This window comes from Pipistrellus hanaki (assembly GCF_964339955.1).
Source record: "Pipistrellus hanaki genome assembly, chromosome: 15".
In the NCBI taxonomy this organism is placed as follows: Eukaryota; Metazoa; Chordata; class Mammalia; order Chiroptera; family Vespertilionidae; genus Pipistrellus; species Pipistrellus hanaki.
Genome location: NC_140517.1, coordinates 24,647,601 through 24,667,787, shown reverse-complemented (window position 1 = coordinate 24,667,787; position 20,187 = coordinate 24,647,601). Strand labels below are relative to the sequence as shown.

The 20,187-nt window shown below is 44.1% G+C and overlaps 1 protein-coding gene across 1 annotated transcript; it reads left to right on the top strand.

The window, feature by feature from the left end:
- Nucleotides 1–312: 312 nt before the first annotated feature.
- Nucleotides 313–20,062, top strand: EMC8 (ER membrane protein complex subunit 8; the record flags this gene model as incomplete). The annotated part of the gene is made up of 5 exons (XM_084906809.1): nucleotides 313–543; nucleotides 8,522–8,598; nucleotides 18,181–18,250; nucleotides 18,937–19,031; nucleotides 19,588–20,062. The coding sequence occupies 5 exons, from the start codon at nucleotides 313–315 to the stop codon at nucleotides 19,745–19,747; spliced, it is 633 nt and encodes a 210-aa protein (XP_084762935.1). The 3' UTR covers nucleotides 19,748–20,062.
- Between the last annotated feature and the right edge of the window lie 125 nt (nucleotides 20,063–20,187).

Here is a 20,187-nt window from a genome sequence, read left to right as displayed (position 1 = left end):
AGCCGCGAACGTCGTAAAACGCCGGGCTGGGCTGCTTTACGGCGGGCGCCAAGGGACCGCTTTCCGGCGGCGCCGGGCGAGTTGCGGGAGTAGAGTCTGAGGCACGCGAGTCGACTTCCTCGTGCCGGAGTCGATGTCCAGGGGATCTCAGCCCAAAGTGTGGGTGAGCCTGTGGGGGGCCTCCGCCAGTGGCCGGGCCGCGGAAAGCAGTTGCCGCCTCGTCCCCCTTCTCCGCTGAGGCGTCTCGCGGCCGGGAAGCGGACCCAGGCCTCAGCCGGCGCCCAGGGCCTCCGGGGCCAACCCGGGCTCAGCATGCCCGGGGTGAAGCTGACCACCCAGGCCTACTGCAAGATGGTGCTTCACGGAGCCAAGTACCCGCACTGCGCCGTCAATGGACTGCTGGTGGCTGAGAAGCAGAAGCCGCGCAAGGAGCACTTGCCCTTCGGCGGCCCGGCCGCCCAACACACACTCTTCGTGGACTGTATTCCCTTGTTCCATGGCACCCTGGCCCTCGCCCCAATGCTGGAGGTGGCGCTCACCCTGGTAAGCGTGGGAATGGCTCCTGGCCGCCCCTCGGAGACTGCCACGCAGGCCCTGCTGGAGGCTGACAGGCGTCCGGCGGGATCGGGAACCTCCCTCTGAGGTCGCCGTGACGGTGGCGGAGGCGAGGACCCGCGGGAGCGCGGAGATCTTTGCCCGGCCCTCAGGCTCTGCCCCGCAGATGGCAGCTTGTGGTAGCGGTGGTCCCAGGAGCTACCCTAACCATCGTGGGTGTTTTTAAAGGCGCTTTAGGCAACGAATAACACATTCATTTCCTCAAAACCGAAGCCTTTATAGAAACAAGCTGTCGTTAACTGGGTAATGGTTCGAAGGCGTTGACATTTGGGATTTGGAGTCGCGGGGAGGGTTGGTGGCCTGACGCCTACACGCTGGAGTTAGGTTCGAGCGCGCCTTCACCGAGCCGGCTCCCTGTCTGACGTGGGTACAAACGCTGTGGTTCTTTTGATGTTGGCACTCCGGAATCCCACAGTAGGACACGTTAGAGAGGTGGCGATGGCATCACAGCACTGGCCCCCCTTGAGTGTGTGTGGGCAATGTTAAGATAAATTTTATCTCTTCCCGTTTGTGACTTGTCTAGCATGCTGCCCTGGTTTTAAGAGCTCAAGACTTTGTAAGATTAAAAAGCCGGAGGCAGTGGTACATTCTATCTACCACACTTTTATGTGTCTTAAAATGACTGCTTTATTGAAGCACAGTGGGGAAGACCTTGGACTACGGATAAACTGGGTGGTAATTGAATTATAGGCAATAGTTTTTGTGGTATTGTGATCAATAAGGGAAAAAAGGCCACCTGTAAATTTCTATGAGTTGTTAAAACCTTAGAGAGAAATAAACTAACCCCAGACCTGTCTCAGTTCCTGAGCTGAAATGCTGTGTATTTTTCTTTTAAGTATAATAAACTATGACTAAAAACTACTTGCAAAAAGTAGTTAAATTTGAGAAGGCATAGATAGGAATCCTATTTCTATACATCTCATCAAGTAAAATAAATCCATTTCACAATTCACCTGATTATGACACCCATGTGAATTGGTAAGCAGGAAGTACCTTTGGGCAAATGGTTCTGGCTCATGCTCACTGGGCATGCCTTTGAGTGCCTATTAAATTGAGTCATTGTGTGAATTTCTTCATAGCATCTCTAAGCAGGAGATAGATAAGAAGTAGATGATATTTATAAAAGCAACCATTGTAGCTTCTGAAGATATGTACTGTTAATACCAAAACATCACTGGGGTGTACTTGTGTATATTTTAATACAAGTCTTTTTAACCAGCTATCTTAATTATTCTGTCATCAAGGGAATTGCAGGCTGCTTGGATGTGTACTGTATTCACTTGCAGAGAATTAGATTTACTAGTTGCATTAATGCAGAATTACTTATTTCTCCAACAGTACCAGGCCTGTGATGGAGGGATTCAGCTGTATATCAAACACAGTACCTGCTTAGCAGTTGAACTTGTGCCAAGCAGACAAGCACAGTGCTGAAGAATAAGTGTCATATGTGGGGCTAAGAAGAAAATGGTGAGGGGTCCAAGAGAAAAGTCAGCTAACCAAGGCTTACAGAGTTAGGAAAGGCAGGCTCTCAAAGAAAGAAACATGCAAATAGTGGCCTAGTGGGCCAGCCATAGTAACCCAGGGAGTAGAGGGAGAACATTCAAAGCAGAGGAACCAGTATGTGCAAAAGGGGCCAAGGGTAAAGAGGTGAACAGTGGACAGATATCATTGTAGAGATCTTGTAGATCACACAAAAGAAGTTGGGCACCATTATGAGGACAGGGAATCCTCTAGCCTACAGCAAAGAGAATGTTGGGGTCCTTGCTGATTTGGCTCAGTGGATAGAGCATCTGCCTGTGGACTGAGGGTCCCAGGTTCTATTCCAGTCAAGGGCACATGACCGGGTTGTGGGCTCAATCCCCATTAGGGGTTGTGCAGGAGGCAGCTGACTAATGATTCTCTTTCATCACTCATGTTTCTATCTCTCCCTCTCCCTTTCTCTCTGAAATCAATAAAAATATATTTGAGAGAGAGAGAATGTTGGAGACAGGAGTACATATAAGACTAGAGGCAGTGTGAATGCAGAGAAGGATTGGGGAGCCAGGAGGAAAAATCCACAGGACTTGGTGACTAATGGAATGTGGACATAGGGAAAAAGAAGCAAGAGGGAATCCTCAGTTTCTGAGTTATGCATTGAGAGGACAGTGTTCCTTTCACTGAGGGAACGTGAAGACAACCTAGTGTTGAAGTTAAATGCGTCTGGAGCTCAGGAGATGGAAGGGCTGGAGACATAGATTGGGGACCAGTAGCTTCTCAAAGACTTTTGAAGAAGTGAGAGCAGGTCATGTTGGCCAGGACTGTGTGTAGAATGAGGAGAGCTCTGAACAGAAGCCAGAGGAACTATAGCTTTTTCAGGGTGACTGGAAGAACAGGAGTCACAGGGTAGTTGAGTAGCCAGAGCGGTAGGAGGAAAAGGAGTATTGCTTTAAATCCATATACAATCCTGTCAGAAATACATAGATAGAGACAGACTTGAACTTCACTGGGAATTAGTATTAAAAAATATTACAGAGTTAAAGAGTTATGTCCCTACTAGAGGCCCGAAACACGAAATTTGTGTGCAAATATGGTTGCTAGGCCTGGCCTGCAACCAGGGCCATCTTTCCCAGCTGCCTGCAGCTGTCCCCACCCCTGCCATCACCCACCTGCGCTCTCCATTTACTATCAGGTGATCAGTGCCTGAGGCCGGGGGAAGGAACCAAGAGATGGTCAATGCATCTCATAGTGACTGGTTCGAAGGTTGTTCTGGTCGTTCTGCCATTAGGGTCAATTTGCATATTTTACCCTTTTATTATATAGGATGACAAGATATGAGTGCAACATTTGAGAGAATGAAATATATATACTAACTATAAAACATCTGCATTTGAGTCACCATTGCATGAATTTTCCCCATGAAGCAGGGCTGCTTCCCATACCACTTACCTGGTCAGGAAGATGCCCAGAGGAGATCTTGACTCTTAAGATGGGCCCACTGCTAAGAGGGAAAGAATTCCTCTTTCTAACCTTTCTCACCTTTGTCATTACACTCTGCACTCCAGACTCTCAGCACTTCCCCCTACAACGTTTGAGTCTCCCATCCTGCAAACATAAGTCCAAACTAGAATCTCTGAAATAACTTCTTTTCAACAATAAAAACAAACACCTGAAGTTCTGTACTTACCAAGCAGTGGTGGTGTATGCTGGCTTTTCTTACTTACATTGACAAAAACTTTGAATCGTAGCCTCAGTATTTGACAAATATGAAAAAGATGCCAATCATTAAGTACAAATTAAATAACTTTCAGAGTAAAGTTATAAAGGAAAATTTTGCCTTCTGAGTCCATCCAAAAATTTTGTATTACAGTTAAACGGTATTTAAATTTATTTATATCATTCAGCTTTTAACTTAGCAACTTTGTAACCTGAAGGCAATGAAAGATCTCAGTGCAAGGAGCCATAGTTTATTAGTGTATCGGCTGATACACTGATGTAATTTTAATAAAGTACCTAAATCCATGAAACTGTATAAATGAGGCCTTATTCTCAGGGTTATTTTTTTCTATTCAGGGAATTTCATATTGTAATTATTTTTTTTAAGTGGGAAAGGCTGAGTTGATATATAGCCCATCATAGGGCAACATCAGATATTTCTGAAAGGCTTTTCATTATAATTTTCCATTTTAAAAAGGTCCTTGCATTTCTTAGTGCTTTTTATTTTTTTTATTTGTATATCTGTTATTTATCTTTATAACCCTTTGACGTAGGTAGTGGCAGAATTATGTGTAAGAGCAAAAACCCATAAAATGTTAGTAGGAAAATTAGCATGGACCTTCTATTTCTCTTAGCCCTTTCTGACCTTTTCCCTCTTTGATTTCCTAGTACAGTGGAGCAGCCTTTGATTACATTCTGCTCAGATGATTTTCTTATTTGCCAGTTGGCCTGAATTCTTCCTGTTGCTTCCATGTGTGCCTTCTCTGGGCTCATTTGCAGGAGCTGCTATCCTCTGGCCCTTTCCTAAGCCCCCCTATTTCCTTCTGCCCCTTGTTTATTTCCAGAACATTCATGTGCTAGCTTGGGAGAGGGAGATGTTTACTCTGGGTCTTCCTTTCAGTTCTTCCACCTGACTTCTCCCTCTGTCCCACCCCATTTACCTCCAGACCTCTTCTTTTATGGAGCCAGCTACTCTCTATTCCATAGAAAACTCAGCATCCCACTTAAGAAAGAGCTTTTATTCTCAAGGAAATGAACAACCCCTCTAAGTTTAGCCTCCAAGATCTGCTTGTTGCCACAGCCAACCTCAACATGTAAGTGGCAAGCCCTCCTCAGAGTGGCCCTTTATCAGTGCCCTGTCTTGCCTACGTTATGTCTGTTATATAGTCATGAGAGGTAGGTGACAGTGCTTTGAAAATTGTAATGTGCCTCGCATATGCAAATATTAGCAAGTTTGCTGAGTGAAGCTACTTTGTGCTGTGTCTAATTGGGAATGAATGGGTTGCCTTTAGTAGTTCTAGTGTCTGGACTGGAATGAGCCAAAAATTGCATTGACTAGAGAGGGTATCAGGCTTATGCCAAGGCTAAGGTGTCCTTCTTTCTCTCTGAAAAATGAAAGAAACTACCTGAATAAATACAGAATTGGGACTCTTGTATTCAGAGTCAGTTTTACTAAGTTGACATTAGGTTTCAGGGTGTTATATGAACTTTTATTTTCATTTTGATTATTCACAAAATGCATGACAGAAGTAGGGAATTATAGCAGCAAGGGAAGGAAAATGGAAACAGAACCGGTTCACCGAGATCGAAGGTCAAACCGCTCCTCAGCTCTTTTACCTTACCCTGCCCCACTTGGGAGGAAGCAAGTTACCGCTTAAATCCACTAGGATTTTTATTAATGAGCCATTATGTTGGGCTTACTGCAATATTCTGGAGGCCCTGCCTGCCCCATCCCCACCCCAACCCCTGCCCACACTGTTCATCTTCCACACACTATTACTTCTCAATCACCTAATATCTGGTACCATTTTCAAGACTATCGAAGAAAACTCTTCCCTTATTAAAACCTGTTACCAGGATAGTGTGGCTCAAGTGGTTGAACTTCATCCTGGGCACCGAAAGGTTACCAGTTTGATTCCTGGTCAGGGCATTTATCTGGGTTGCAGGTTCAGACTCCAATTGGGACACTTATGGAATGCAATCAATTGATATTTCTCTCCCTCTTCCTCTTCCCCTCCACTCCCCTCTCTCTCTCTCTCTCTTTTTTTTTTTAAATAAGAAACAGTTTGGTTTTTGTTTTGTTTTTTAATATATTTTATTGATTTTGTACAGAGAGGAAGGGAGAGAGATAGAGAGTTAGAAACATCAATGAGAGAGAGTCATCAATAAGCTGCCTCTTGCACACCCCCTGCTGGGGATATGTCCGCAACCAAGGTACATGCCCTTGACCAGAATCGAACCTGGGTCCCTTCAGTCCCCAAGCCGACGCTCTATCCATTGAGCCAAACCGGTTTTGGCTCACTCCCCTCTCTCTTTCCCTCCCCCTCCTTTCCTCTCCCTAAGCATGTCCACAGGTGAAGATTTTTTAAAAGAGGGGCGGGGGGAACTTGTTTACCCTACCTCTGTGGGCTCTGGTAGCTGATGGAAGGCCTTAGTCCTGCATTTCTGACTTTTTGTTCTCCATTCCTCATTTGGTGGCCAATTGCGTCTATATCTGGACAGCTGCATACAGTTAACTTGGTTATTCTTGTTTAAATCACTTAAAAGTTTCTAAAACCAAGCAGAGCTTTGTGATCAGGTTCACTTTTAGAGTAGCCTATTCAGAGAGTTCTTCTAGAAGTTCAGGGTCATGACATTTTTATGCTGGAATTTGGCTAGGCCCTTGAGGTTCTTTATACAGGAATTTGCCCTTGTCAGCTAAAGTGTAAGTCAAGGTGTGCAGTGTGTTTGCTGAGGAGTCCTGTACCCTTGCCTTCAACCCAGGAAAGGGTTCTAGTAGCTGTGATCAGCCAAAAAATATCCCCCCAAAATGTCCACATTCTACTCCCTAGAACCTATGAATATGTTACTTGGCAGATGAAGATTACAGGTTTTGAGATGGAGAGATTATCCTGGATTATCTGATGAATCTAGTATAGGGTTCTTAAAAGAGGGAACCAAAAATTCACTCAAAGATGAGAAGCAGAGGTCACAGTGATGCAGCCACTAGTTAAGGAATGTGGATGACCTTTAGATGCTAGAAAGGGTAGCATTATCCTGGAGCCATTGTAGACTTCTGACCTATAAAATAATAAGTCTGTGCCATGCTAATCCTCTAAGCTTGTGTAACTTGTTACAAGGGCAATAGGAAACTAATACAGTAGCCAGAGTTGGAACACATCACTAGTTCTTGCTCAGGATATAAGGACAAACCCATATCAGAGGCAGGGAAAGGGACACCAAAGTGGGCAGAGATGAAGGCCACTTTGAGTGAGGACACAATCAAGAGGGTGGTCTTTTGATTAGAAACAAAGGCTGGGAAGGTTACATTAAAGGGGTGACTAATCTAATGGGTCCGAGTACAGGGAAGGGGGGTCAGGTACCACATTTAAAGCTAGAATCTACCCTTTGGTGCTACACAGAGGGGTGTGTGTGTGTGTGTGTATGTGTGTGTGTGTGTGTGTTAATGAAAGATATTGCTGCTATAAACAGCAATGGAAAGTTTCTAGAAGCCATTTCTTTAAGGGGTGAAAGAACAAAATACTGTATAGATAATTTTGGAGTCATTTGCAGCAAAGTTACAGTGAAAGAGCCATTATAAATATTTTGGAGACACAGCCCTAATCTTTTGGGTGGATGGCCAAAATATCTAATTGGTTCAATAAGCCTTGGTTTTGACCCAATATGGTAATTCATGAGCTCTTAGGAGGCCAGAATTATTCTAATCCTCCTGTTAGCCAGGGAACCTTGAACTGTAACCGTCTTGTAATGTCTGCTTTTAGTCATAAAGGAGACTGAGGTCCAAACCAGAATTCAAGAAAAAGAGCCATAGGACTATATTAAACAAAAAAATGAAAAGGAAAAAACATTTTAACCAGTTAATTCACTGTGAAAAACACAAGAATCAATTTTTCTTCTGCAGACTGAGAATAGAATTTATTGCAGTATATTATTAAAATTCCATTATGGCAAAACAGGATGACCTTTTGTTTTTAATAATAGCATTAGACCTGCAGGAAGCTAAATCTGATGAGAGAAGAGTGGCATTAAAAACGGACAAAATAACTTTCAAAGTCAGCCACCATGTTCCCATTTAAAAGCATGCCACATGGAATTGCGAGTGTGTGTGTGCACCCGCACGGGGGCATTTCTGCCTGCATCTGCCCACCTGTGCATGATGCAAAAAGGCTTGGTTTCAAAAGAGACTTAGATGCCCTACTGGGTTACGCAAACTTGGAATTTCTGAGCTTTAAATTGCTTATCTGTGAACGATTGATTTAAATGATCTTAAGTATTTTTCACGCCCCAGAATGCCTCAGTTCTTTATATTTTAAGAGAAGGTGGGTAAAGATGGTCTCCTCTACCCCACCTCCCCACAGCACCTTTCCTGTGTAATATGTCTCAACATTGGGGCCTTCTGAAGGGACTTGATGGGAAGGTCATTCCTCATGTCTAGCCCCACCCCTTCTGGCCATTAATGGGAAGACATACCACCTCAATGAGAGTGAGGAGCCCACGCTCTCCTGTGCTCTCTCTGGCCTGTGGAAAGCAGATTGGAATTTTTTCTGTGAACACCCATTTCATTTATTGTAGCCCTTCTTCCAGGGAGAAGGATACAGGTTTATATGGTGTCTTGTCTCAGTATTTGGAAGGGAGAAGTCTCCTGTGTTTATTAAGACTTATACTTAAGGGAAAATTATTTATCTTTTCTTCCCAATTTTTGTTCCTCTTTCAGATTGATTCATGGTGCAAAGATAATAGCTATGTGATTGCTGGTTATTATCAAGCTAATGAACGAGTAAAGGATGCCAGGTATGTTCATGCAAAAATTCTCTGTTGTCTGAAAGAATGATCGGGTGACAGACAAAGACATCTCTGATGTGCTTTTTGATCTTTTTGTATAGGCTTGAGATGCGAAATCTGTGAAAACAAAGCCCCTCCTTGCCCTCTGTGCTTGTTTATAGTATTTGAGGGGAACTGTGGGGTGGATAATTCTAAACAACAGAAAGTCTAAACATTTATATTAACTTTGGGTTTCTGTTTTGTATCTTCTTTATTTTGCTTGAAGAAAATTCATGCAATGAAAGCAATGGTCATGGACCTCCAATTGCTGTCCCCACTCAGCTCTGCCTTGCTTCCCATTCCCAAAGTAGGAGTGATAAGGGACAGAGCATTAGGAAAGAATACCACTCTCTTTTGGAATAAATAAAAAACTTTTCGATTTGGTGCTCTAAGGGTCTGATACTATGATGAAAATATGGTGTGTGCTGCTTCCTTTGTATTTGCTCCTAGGAGCAAAACAGAGAACTCTGCTCTATTTTTGCCTCAATATCAATCCCAACAGAGAAACAGATAACACACTAAAATTAGGATAATTTGAGGGCTTAATAAGCAGATTATTTCCAAAGGTGTGGGAGGTATGTAAGAGACCTCACAAGAGAATAGTGTAGTAACCAAAAGCTGGTGACAAAAGCCAATACCATACCTGGGCCTGATAGGACAAGGAGGAAAGTTGAGTAAATGAGTCCATTTAGGAAGGGATTAAGATGTACAAATTTCCAGTTATAAAAACAGTCACAGGGATATAAAGTACAGCATAGGGAATGTAAGTCCACACTATTAGAATAAGTACTAGAGGCCCAGCACACAAATGGTACACAGGTGGGGTCCCTTGGCCTGCTGATCGGGGCCGACTGGCGGGGGGACCTTGGGAGGTTGGCCAGCTGCAGGAGCTTGGCTATGGAAACCCACTGACCACCAGGGGCAGCTCCTGGGTTGAGCATCTGCTCCTGGTGGTCAGTATGCGTCATAGGGTCTGGTCATTCGGTCGCTTAGGCATTTAAATATATAGGTGTGTGGTGTCAGCTGACTACTTGACTTATGGGTTGATCACTTCATAAGTTATATAAATGCCCAATCACAATGTTGTAACCTGAATCTAATACAATATTATATGTCAACTAGAGGCCCAGTGCACAGATTTGGGTACCAGTGCGGTCCCTCGGCCTGGCCTGCTTCCCCTTACAATCTGGGACCCCTTAAGGGATGTCAGAGAGCCAGTTTTGGCGTGATCCCCACATGCCTGATCCAGACAGGAAGGGAGCCCGATCCCTGCAGGCCCGATCCAGATAGGGAGGAACCTGATCCTGTGCATTGAGTGTCTGTCCCCTGGTCAATGCACATCATAGTGACCTGTCAATTGGTCATTCGGTTGTTTGGTCTCTTAGGCTTTTATATATAGAGATGATAATACAAAAAAAATTAAGAAAAAAGAAGTCTGCCCAGCCAGTGTTTCCCAATGGTTAGAGCATCAGCCTGCACACCAAAAGGTCTTGGGTTCGTTCCCAATCAAGGGCACATACCTGGGTTGCAGGTTCCACCCCCAGCCCTGGTTGGGAGGCAAATCATGTGTCTCAGTCTCTCTCTCTCTCTCTCTCTCTCTCTCTCTCTCTCTCTCTCTCTCTCTCTCTCTCTTTCTCTCTCTTTCTCTCTCTCCCCCTCCCTCTTCGCGCAATACACACACATTTACTCGTTCCCTTCCACTGCTCTTCTAAAAATCAATGGGAAAAATATATACTTACTGAAGATTAACAAAACAACAGAGAGGTCACCAATTCAATTCCCAGTCTAGGCACATGCTTGATCCTCCACAGAGGGTTGCAGGAGGCAGCCGATCATTATTTTCCTCTCACATCAATGTTTCTAATATATCCTTTTCCCTTCCGCTCTCTCTAAAATTAATAAATCACATATTTAATTTAAAAAAAAAAAAAAAAAAGAAGGAAGGAAGGTAAAAGAAGTCAAGAAGAACAATGCCCTTTGTTTGAAGGACATGGCCAGCAGCCAGCCTGAGGTGTCCTCACCAGAAGAATGAGTCATGCTCTGACACACACACACACACCAACCTCCTGAGTTCCTCCAGCCAGGAGACTGGCTACATGGGAAGCCAGGAGCACAGTATATAATGGGAGGCACTGACACTGTCCTCACAGTGACTGACTCCAGTGTCCAGGCAGTTAGCAGATGCAGTGAAGACCTTAGACCTAAACTCCTGGAATTATGTCCACTTGACCAGGATAGGCGAGAGGTTGGACTCCATAGCATTTTTGGAAATAATATAACAAGCTGGTGACCACTATTGCTATCACTGATGAGATACCAATGCACTTCAGAGACTTAAACCCTCTTATCCTTGGAGGACTGGGTCCGGTAGGGATTCTGAGCGAGTCAGAGTAACAAGGGAAACTCTAGGCTCAAAACAACTATTGAAGCCTCCCCTGGGATGATAGCACTTAGGCACTCTCTGAGCCCAAGAGCACCACTCATTTCTCCTCAGTTGCATCTTTTACTAACTTCTCTCCCTCTAGAACTCTTCTCCATTTTATTCTATTCACCTTCCATGTATTGATGATTCAGTGCATTCCCATCTCTGATCTAAAGCCTATTCATTGGGTCCTGTCAGGCTTGGTCTTTGAGTTGGATGGAGTGCCTGCCCTGAGCAGCCAAGCTCTGTGATGAGCAAAGCTAAAGACTCTGCCCTTGCCTGCAGGTTGCTGGGTTGAATATGAAAGATATTGCCAACATAAGACTAACACAAAGCAATAGGCCGATTGCCATGAGGGTGATGCAGAAGGCTGTAATAGCCAGAGCAGGGAGAAACTGCATCTGTTGGTATGACCAGAAAAGCCCTCAGGAAAGGGAGTCATTTGAACTGGGCATTCAAGAGTGGACAGCATCTTGTCAAGTAGGGACCATGAGGGGACAGCATTCCAAGAGGGGACAACATGATGAAGACATCAGCTGGGAAAGGGGGTAGGGACATGGGGTGCACACACAGAGGAAATGGTAGCAAGGGAATCTGGAAAGGTAGGTGAGACCATACACAGAACTTTAAAATATTTTGAACTTTATTGTATAAGCAGTAGAGAGCTGTCCTTAAAAGGAGGGTTTTCCTGAACCAAGCTTTTCTTTCCCACAGCTATTCTATTTCTCATATATAATATATTTTATTGATTTCAGAGAGGGAGGGAGAGAGAGAAACACCAATGATGAGAACCATTAATTGGCTATCTCCTGCATGTCCCCCACTGGGGATCAAGCCCACAACCTGGACTTGTGCCCTTGACTGGAATTGAACCTGGTACCCTTCAGTCCACAGGCAGGCATTCTACCACATAGCCAAACTGGCTAGGGCAACCCACAGCTATTCTTGAAGAAAGGAAAGGAAACTAGTCAAGAGATAAGGGCACTTGGCTTGTCAGGTGACTGTAGATGCCTTCCTATGCCTGCCCCCAAACCCATACTTTATGTGATCATTTCTAGTGTGCCTGCAAAGGATCTCTCATCCACATGCCTCCTTTGGCTCATGGCCTCTCCATCTTCTTGCCTCTATTCAGACCTTATTTTTTAGCCCAACCCAGTAATACCTTACTCACGCACCATTTTCATGCTGTTTTGTACCTATTAGGTCTAGTAATAATTAATGTCGTTTTCTAATACTTTTTTAAATCGAATTTATTTAAACAATACAACAAAATTTAATCAACAATATAGTTGCCGTTGTTTTCTACTACTTGTGCCCAACGCTCAGGAAGCATTTTAATCCCTCTGTTGTAAAATTCTTGTGATTTTGATGCAAAAAATTCGGTCAATGCATTTTTGAGGCATTCTTCATTATTAAATTTTTTTCCAAGAAGAAAGTTTTGCAAAGAACGAAACAAATGGTAATCGGAAGGGGCAATATCAGGAGAATATGCACGTTGAGGGAGAACTTCCCATTCCAACTGGCGCAGTTTTTCAGCAGTGATTCTTACAGTATGCGGTCGTGCGTTATCGTGGTGAAGAATTACGCCCTTCCGATTAATCAGCGCGGGTTCTTTTTCTCTTAAAGCTTGGGCTAACCTTTCCAATTGGGCACTATACACTGCACTTGTAATGGTTTGGTTAGATGGTAAAAGTTCATAATGAAGAATTCCTTTAAAATTCCACCAAACACACAACATCACTTTTTTCGCATGCAAGTCAGGTTTTGGCATGGGCTGTGGAGCCTCATTTTTGTCCAACCATTGAGGTCGCCTTTTCAAATTAACATACAGCACCCATTCTTCATCTCCGGTAACAATTTGCTCTAAAAATGGCAACCGGTTTTGACGAGAGAGGAGCGAACTGCAAATTGTGACTCTTTGATTACGGTTGTTGTCGGTCAACTCATGAGGAACCCATTTTCCAAACTTTTGGACTTTGCCAAGTGCACGCAATTGATTGGAAATTGTTTTTTGTGAACAATTTAAAGTTGTCGCAAGCTCTTGTTGGGTAATTTGAGGATTTTGCACCAAAAGAGCTTGAAGAGCTTCTTAATCAAAATTGGACACACGGCGCAGGGACTGGTTTGGCTTAGTGGATAGAGCGTCGGCCTGCGGACTGAAAGGTCCCGGGTTCGATTCCGGGCAAGGACATGTACCTTGGTTGCAGGCACATCCCCAGTAGGGGGTGTGCAAGAGGCAGCTGATCGATGATTCTCTCTCATCGATGTTTCTAACTTTCTATCCCTCTCTCTTCATCTCTGTGAAAAATCAATAAAAATATATTTAAAAAAAAAAAATTGGACACACGGCCTCGACCACTCTTGTCATCTAACGAAAAATTTCCCTCGCGAAATTTCTCAAACCAATGCTGGCATTTTCTGGCGCTAACTGCATCTTGACCAAGAGCACTACAGATGTTTTTTGCAGCCTCACTTGCTTTTCTTCCTAATTGGAACTCGTAAAGCATGCAGTGCCAAATATGCTCTTCATCCGCCATCTTCTTAGCCCTAGTTTTGCAACAAAAACCAAACCAAACACAAACTTTTTCAAGCAAAACTTGTTAATTGCACTTCACACGTTCTGTAGATACCACGTATTTGAAGGTTATGTCAATACAAGTCAACGCCAAGCAAGATTTTAAACGAATGTTTTAAAACGACATTAATTATTACTAGACCCGATAGTTCCTTCACCTGCTCTGCTCAGGAGATTTTGCATTCCCCCATTGATGCTGATGTTTAAGTACCTACCAACCAGCCATTTCTCAGATGCATAGAGAAAATTAAACATTTGCAAGGGGAGGGAGTGCAGAAGTGTGCCATAGTTCTTTAGTTCTTTCTGGTGAGTCTGCTCTGCCTCAGCATTTCATCCATCCCTCCCACAAGCTGGTATTGCGTTAGGAGTTAACCTGTAGTCCCTACTCTGTACCCAGCCGGGGGCTTTACTGGCATTGTCCTATGTACTCCTCACAAGGATGCTCAGGTGAAGAAACTCCAGCCAGAGACAGTCCCTGCACAAAGGCCACATGCTTGGAAGCTTAGGAGCTGAGATATAGCAACTTCCTTCTTCAGCACTATTTGCATCTCCCTGAAAATCCTTCCTTCTCTCTTCAGCCATACCTAGCTAAAAATGTGCTCTTCTTTTAGAAATCTCAGCTGATTAACTGTCTCTCAGAATAAGCCAGGGGACTTGGGTTCAAATTCTAAGTGACTTACTGATTCACCTCCTTGACCTTGGTGGTCCTATCTGTAAATGGAGCTAAAAGCTTGTAGCTCAGTGAGTGCTTGCAAGGATAGTGAAGGAACAAGCAGAATTTTAGTTTTGTTCTTGGTTCAAAGTCGGAACTGGCACTATTGTTAGCCCTATGATTACTTTTATCAAAAAAGGATCATTCAATGTTTCATTATTTTTAAAAGGAAATGTAAGTTGTTCGTAACTGTTTAGACATTTTCTAAACTTGAGGTTTTTTCATTGTCTCATTATATCATGTCACTAGAGGCCTGGTGCACAAAATTCATGCACCGTAGGGCTGGCAGTCAGGGCTGATCTGCGGGGCAATTTGCAGGGTGATGGTGGGGGGGTGGGGGGGCGCCACAGGCACACTGGCACTCACCTTGGCTGGCCTGGGCCTACAGGCTGGGGGCAGCTCCTGCATTGAGCATCTGCACGGCCCTCCCCCCCCCTGTAGTCAGTGCACATCATAGTACCAGTTGTTCTGCCGTTTAGTCAATTTGCATATTAGGCTTTTATTATATAGGATAATTACTGGTGTTTTGTTTCAAAATCAGCATTTCATGTGTAAATTTCAGTACTCGGCACTGTGCCTTTGCTCCTAGGTCAGTGGTTGGCAAACCGCGGCTTGAGTGTGGCTCTTCCACAAAATACCACGTGCGGGTGCACAGGTACAGTGCGATTGAAACTTCATGGCCCATGCGCAGAAGTCAGTTTTCGGCCTGGCGAATCTATTTTGAAGAACTGGTTCTAACACCGAGCCACACTCAAGGGGTCAAAGAGCCTCATGTGGCTCATGAGCTGCGGTTTGCTGACCACTGTCATAGGTCAGTGTTCAACCACTGAGTCTCGGGCACTCACCCTCTACTGCAAGTGCGGCAGCTCTGCTCGCTCACCCAGCTCCTCCTGGCCAACATCAGCCTCGGTGACCTGCTGTGGTCCCTCTTTGGGGTCCACTTCATGTCCTGCCTGCAGAGTGGCTGGGTCTAGGGCAGTGCGGGCTGCATGTGGGACAGGCTCAGCAGTAGCCTCTTGGGAAACCATTTCTGATGATGGTGTGGTGATTTATTCAAAGACATCTTGTTCCTACTGTAACATGGCAAAGAAGCTTTTTCACGACATGAAAGTGAGCTAACTACAAAGCGGTGGAATTGACAGTCTTGTATATGGAAGCCAGTTTCAGGACACGCTTGACAAGATGATTGGCGAGAGCTCGGTGCCAAGAATATTTGTCAAAGGGCTTTTATTGGAGGTGCCACCAACACCCACAGACTTCACCAAGAAGGGAAATTGCTTCCACTGTTCATCAGTGTTATTTAAAAAAAAAAAAAAAAAAAAGCAACAAACATTTTGGCGATAGTGTTTGAGGATGTCTCAATATATGAACAGTCTTCTTGTAAACGTTAAAATAATGAACAATAAATTGCTGTGGAAACCTCATCTTCCTGCTTACCTTTTTTTGAGCAAAAGAGATGATGTTTAAAACTGGAGTATGGGAGTTGTGTCCAACAAAAAGGAAAGGATGTGTTTTATTGGGAATTTATGTATGAATTTTACAAATTTGGTGTTCTTTATGCATACTTTCCAGAAGGAGTTAATGCCTTACCTTTACACGGTTTAGTGATGAGGGTTGATGTGTAATTTCTCCTTAAAATGTAAGGGCCGGCTGAGGTTAGGGGCTGCAGGCGGTTGGCTGCCCCCACCCTACCTGTTGAACTCCAAGTCAAGGGGACAATTTGCATATTGGCCTTTTATTATATAGGAGGATTGGTAGGATGAAATGAAACTTATTCCATAAAAACAAAATCACTTATTTAAGGACTTAGTGGTTCCAAAGAACAGAACTGTACCTATGGGCAGTGTGAGAAAAGAGAAGGCAGGCTCACAATGGAGTTGTGTGTGCTAAGCCCACATGACTAACCTATGACCTAATACCTAAGACCTAAGCTAATTGCACCTTCGGCCTCTCGGGAATGCAGAGGTAGCCAGTCAGTTTGGAATCTCCTTGTCAGCACATAGGGAGGTCTACCCTAGACTCCCTGCTCCCCTAACTTTCCGCTATAAGCTTCCTTTCTCACCCCTCTGCCCATTAAAAGCATGTCATTTTGTGCAGCTCTTCAACAGAAATGAGGAGAAAAATATCAGACTCATATGAAGCAATTCAGAAACGTGCTTGAGTTACTATTGGTGCCTAAGAAGCATTTTCCTAGATGATCCCACAGTCATAGGCATCAGTGACCAGATGCTGGGAAAAGGGAAGCTACCCAGAGAGAGGAAAATGAATTTTAAGAGAAATGGGGTGCTTCTGCCTTGGGGTCAACATGGACAAGGGACCTTGGGACAGTCTTGCAGGAGACAGCTGGCGGCATTTGGGCTCCCTACATGGATTTATTAAATTGCCTTTGGGGGACCCTGATGAAGCAAAAATAGGGACTGTTTCATTCTCATGTGATAAGTTCTAACACTGGAATGCAACTGAAGGGAACCAAATTTTTGCCGCGGTGAAGATGCTTTTGGAATATTGATTTTAAGCTGCTTATTGAGAAACAAAAGACTCAGAACTTTTGAACTCTCCTCCCCTTTCCTGCCCAAGAGATTCATAAAGACCTGCTTCTGGAAGATCTTAGGATGTCACCTTCGCCCAATCTGAATTAAGTGTTCAAGTAGAACTGGGCTTCAGGCGGATGCCTGGTAGCCAGACACCCCAGGTCCCACTGTTTCTGAGGGGGGATTTTCCTGACGTGTGTGCAGCTCTTCCTCAACTTGTGGAAACCCTCCTCCTCACTTCTGAAATCTAATACGCCATTCTTTGTCCAAATGTCTGACATACACAACAAACTGTGCCTGTTTGGGGGAAGTTTTCATGCCTATGTGAATTCCCCATGCGCAGGTATTAAACTTTGATTTTCTCCTGTGGGGGGGTGGGGAGAAAGAAATGCGATCGAGCCCTGGGTGGTGTGCTCAGTGGTTAGGGTGTTGGCCTATGCACTGAACGGTTGCAGATTCCATTCCTGATCAAGGCCATGTACCTGGGTTGCAGGTTTGATCCTCAGGCATCACATCCATGTTTCTCACTCACTCTCTCTAAAAATCAATGGGGAAAAATATCCTCTGGTGAGAATTAACAGAAAATTTTAAAAATAGAAATGTGGTTGAAAGGGAGGAGAGAGTTTAGACAGTAGCTAGAGGGAACCAGTTAAATATTTTTTATCCTAAATAGGAAAAGACTTATTCAGATTTGACAGCAAAGCTGTCACAGTTAACAGAGAGAACATATATGTAAATTTTTTAAATTAGTTTTTATTGATTTTAGAGAGAAGGGTAGGGAGAGGGATTTTAGAGAGAAACATCCATAAGAGAAATGTCGATCAGTGTATAACCCCCTCCCAGAGACGGTGTCCACAACAGACCGGGAATTGAACCGGTGACCTCTTGGCTTATGGGTTGATGTTCAACCACTGAGCCACCCTGGCTGAGCAACAGAATATAAATAAGGCCTGGAGGAGGAGGTCAGAATGGATAGACCCATGGATGGAAGAGGCCTCTTCCTAAAATGGGATAGAAAAATAACTGTATGCCATGTTACCCTAGCAACGCTCTCCACTGGGTTCCAGGGACCCTTTCTGTTTAGAAGATGCCTTCTCAGGATCCCCTTCACAAGGGCTTCCTGGTGGGATAGGACAGAGCCTGCTTTGCTCTGGGCTCCCATTGCCCTTAGAGCATTCCCTGTGCTTGGCACAAGTCGTTGCAGCTGGACCGCTGGTCTTTTGTCATTGCTTGTTAACTAATATGCTGTAGGTAGACAGCGTTGAGTGGCATTAACCAGAATGTGGTAAACTCACTGGTTCTTCTTTTGCAGTCCAAACCAGGTTGCGGAGAAAGTGGCCTCCAGAATTGCTGAGGGCTTCAGCGATACAGCTCTCATCATGGTAAGTCACTTCATTGCCTGTTGTGTTTTCTATTTGTAGGATGGTTACTGAGCATTTCCTTGCTAACCTAGAGCTTTGTTGGATAAGCAGTCTTTCTTTCTACAGATACTTCAGACCGTTGCCACCTTTTTTGCAGTCGCAAAAACAAGTCTCCAGAAGAGGGGACTCATTTCTCAAAGTGGGGACGACCCCCCCCCCCCCCCATGCCCGTAGTATCAGCACCAGTTGGGAACTTGTTAGAAATGCAGATTCTTGGGGCCCAGCAGTCTGTGTTTTAATATGCTCCCAGTTGATTCTGATGCACCCTCAAGTGTGAGAACCATTCCATTAGAATAGCCAGCATAGCCGATAGGGAAAGAAGGGAGGAAGGAGTCAGATCGATAGGTAGCTAACAGAGCCTTTTTAAATAATCTCAATTTAGGTCATTCTAACAGGGAGGGAAGAATAAATGTTTAAAAGCTCTACTTTTGTGAGAAAACAATGAAATGGTATTTTTCCTGAAGAGCACACAGTTTACCTTAGGCCACACTGTGGTACGATTCCACACATCATATTTGCAGGGTTTGCACACTATAAGGCAGGGTTTCTGCTTGTGGGCCTCGAGGAGGGCTAAGGACTTCCAGAAAGGTGCTGGCCCTTGACTTTTTGTTAACTCTGTTCACAACTGTCCTTTGTCTTGTGTGCAGGTAGACAACACTAAGTTTACGATGGACTGCGTGGTACCTACGATCCATGTGTACGAACACCATGAAAACAAATGGCGGTGCAGAGACCCACACTAGTGAGTGCTGTGTCCTCAGGATGAGCTATGTGCAGAGTGTGCTGCGCCTGTTCCAGCTACCCAGATCCACCAAAAAGCGGGTCCCAACCTCCTGTATTTTTTGTTAGCTTATTCTCCAGAGGAGCGCCCAGCCCTCGTACGGAAATTGTGTGTGTTCCTCGGCTCCTGGGGGACTATGGACAATAGAACTTCAGAACAGTAGAGAGAATCTGATTGTTACTCAAGGTCTTCCCACCCCAAACCTCAGGGCACCTCTCCATAAACCAAACACTCTTTTCAGGCCTGTGGTTTGGTTTACTGGTAATCACTCAGAAAGCATGAATCATCCACCATCAGCTTTGTCAGCATATCATTTGGAGGGTGTCTCATTTTAACCACGTTTTATATTGTTGATATGTACAGTTATATGTTTCCTAGTACTCATTATTATCTTCTTTATACCACTCTGTGTATGGCTGGTTTTTTGTTTACTCTCTTGAAAAGCCAGATTTTTTTTTTTTTTTTTTCTCTTTTTTTTTCTCATTAAGATATTGATTTCTCCTGTTTCACCTCGTAGTGATTACTGTGAAGACTGGCCAGAGGCCCAGAGGATCTCAGCGTCACTCCTGGATAGCCGGTCCTATGAAACGCTCGTTGATTTTGACAACCACCTCGACGACATTCGGAATGACTGGACAAATCCAGAGATCAATAAAGCTGTTCTGCACCTGTGTTAGGGAGGGATTTCATTGACTAGTCTCTAGGCATTTCCACTAGGCTGAAGGAAAAAAAAGCTATTTTTAAATGTAAATAAAAAATCTCATTGCCTGTGTGGAAAGCCGACAGTTTTCAGAAGTGGCGTGTGCCTTGAAAGAGGGCAGAATGTCTCATCAGTCGTCTTTTTAATGTAGAATCTCTAGAAGAGGTACGGACTGTCCATTCCGACCATCCCTGTGGAGTTCTTCCCAGTTGTATGTTGCCATAATCCTCCCAATCAAAGCTGTTTCTGCTTGTCCAAGATTGTTCCTATTAAACAATTTTAACTAACCTTTTTTAATCTGGAGAGGATATTTGTTAAGACTTATGGACTATCTTTAAAAAAAAAAAAAAAAAAAAAAGCACATATCTTATACCTGTATGGGAGTGTTTGTGAATTTTAGTCCAGTTTGAGTCAATG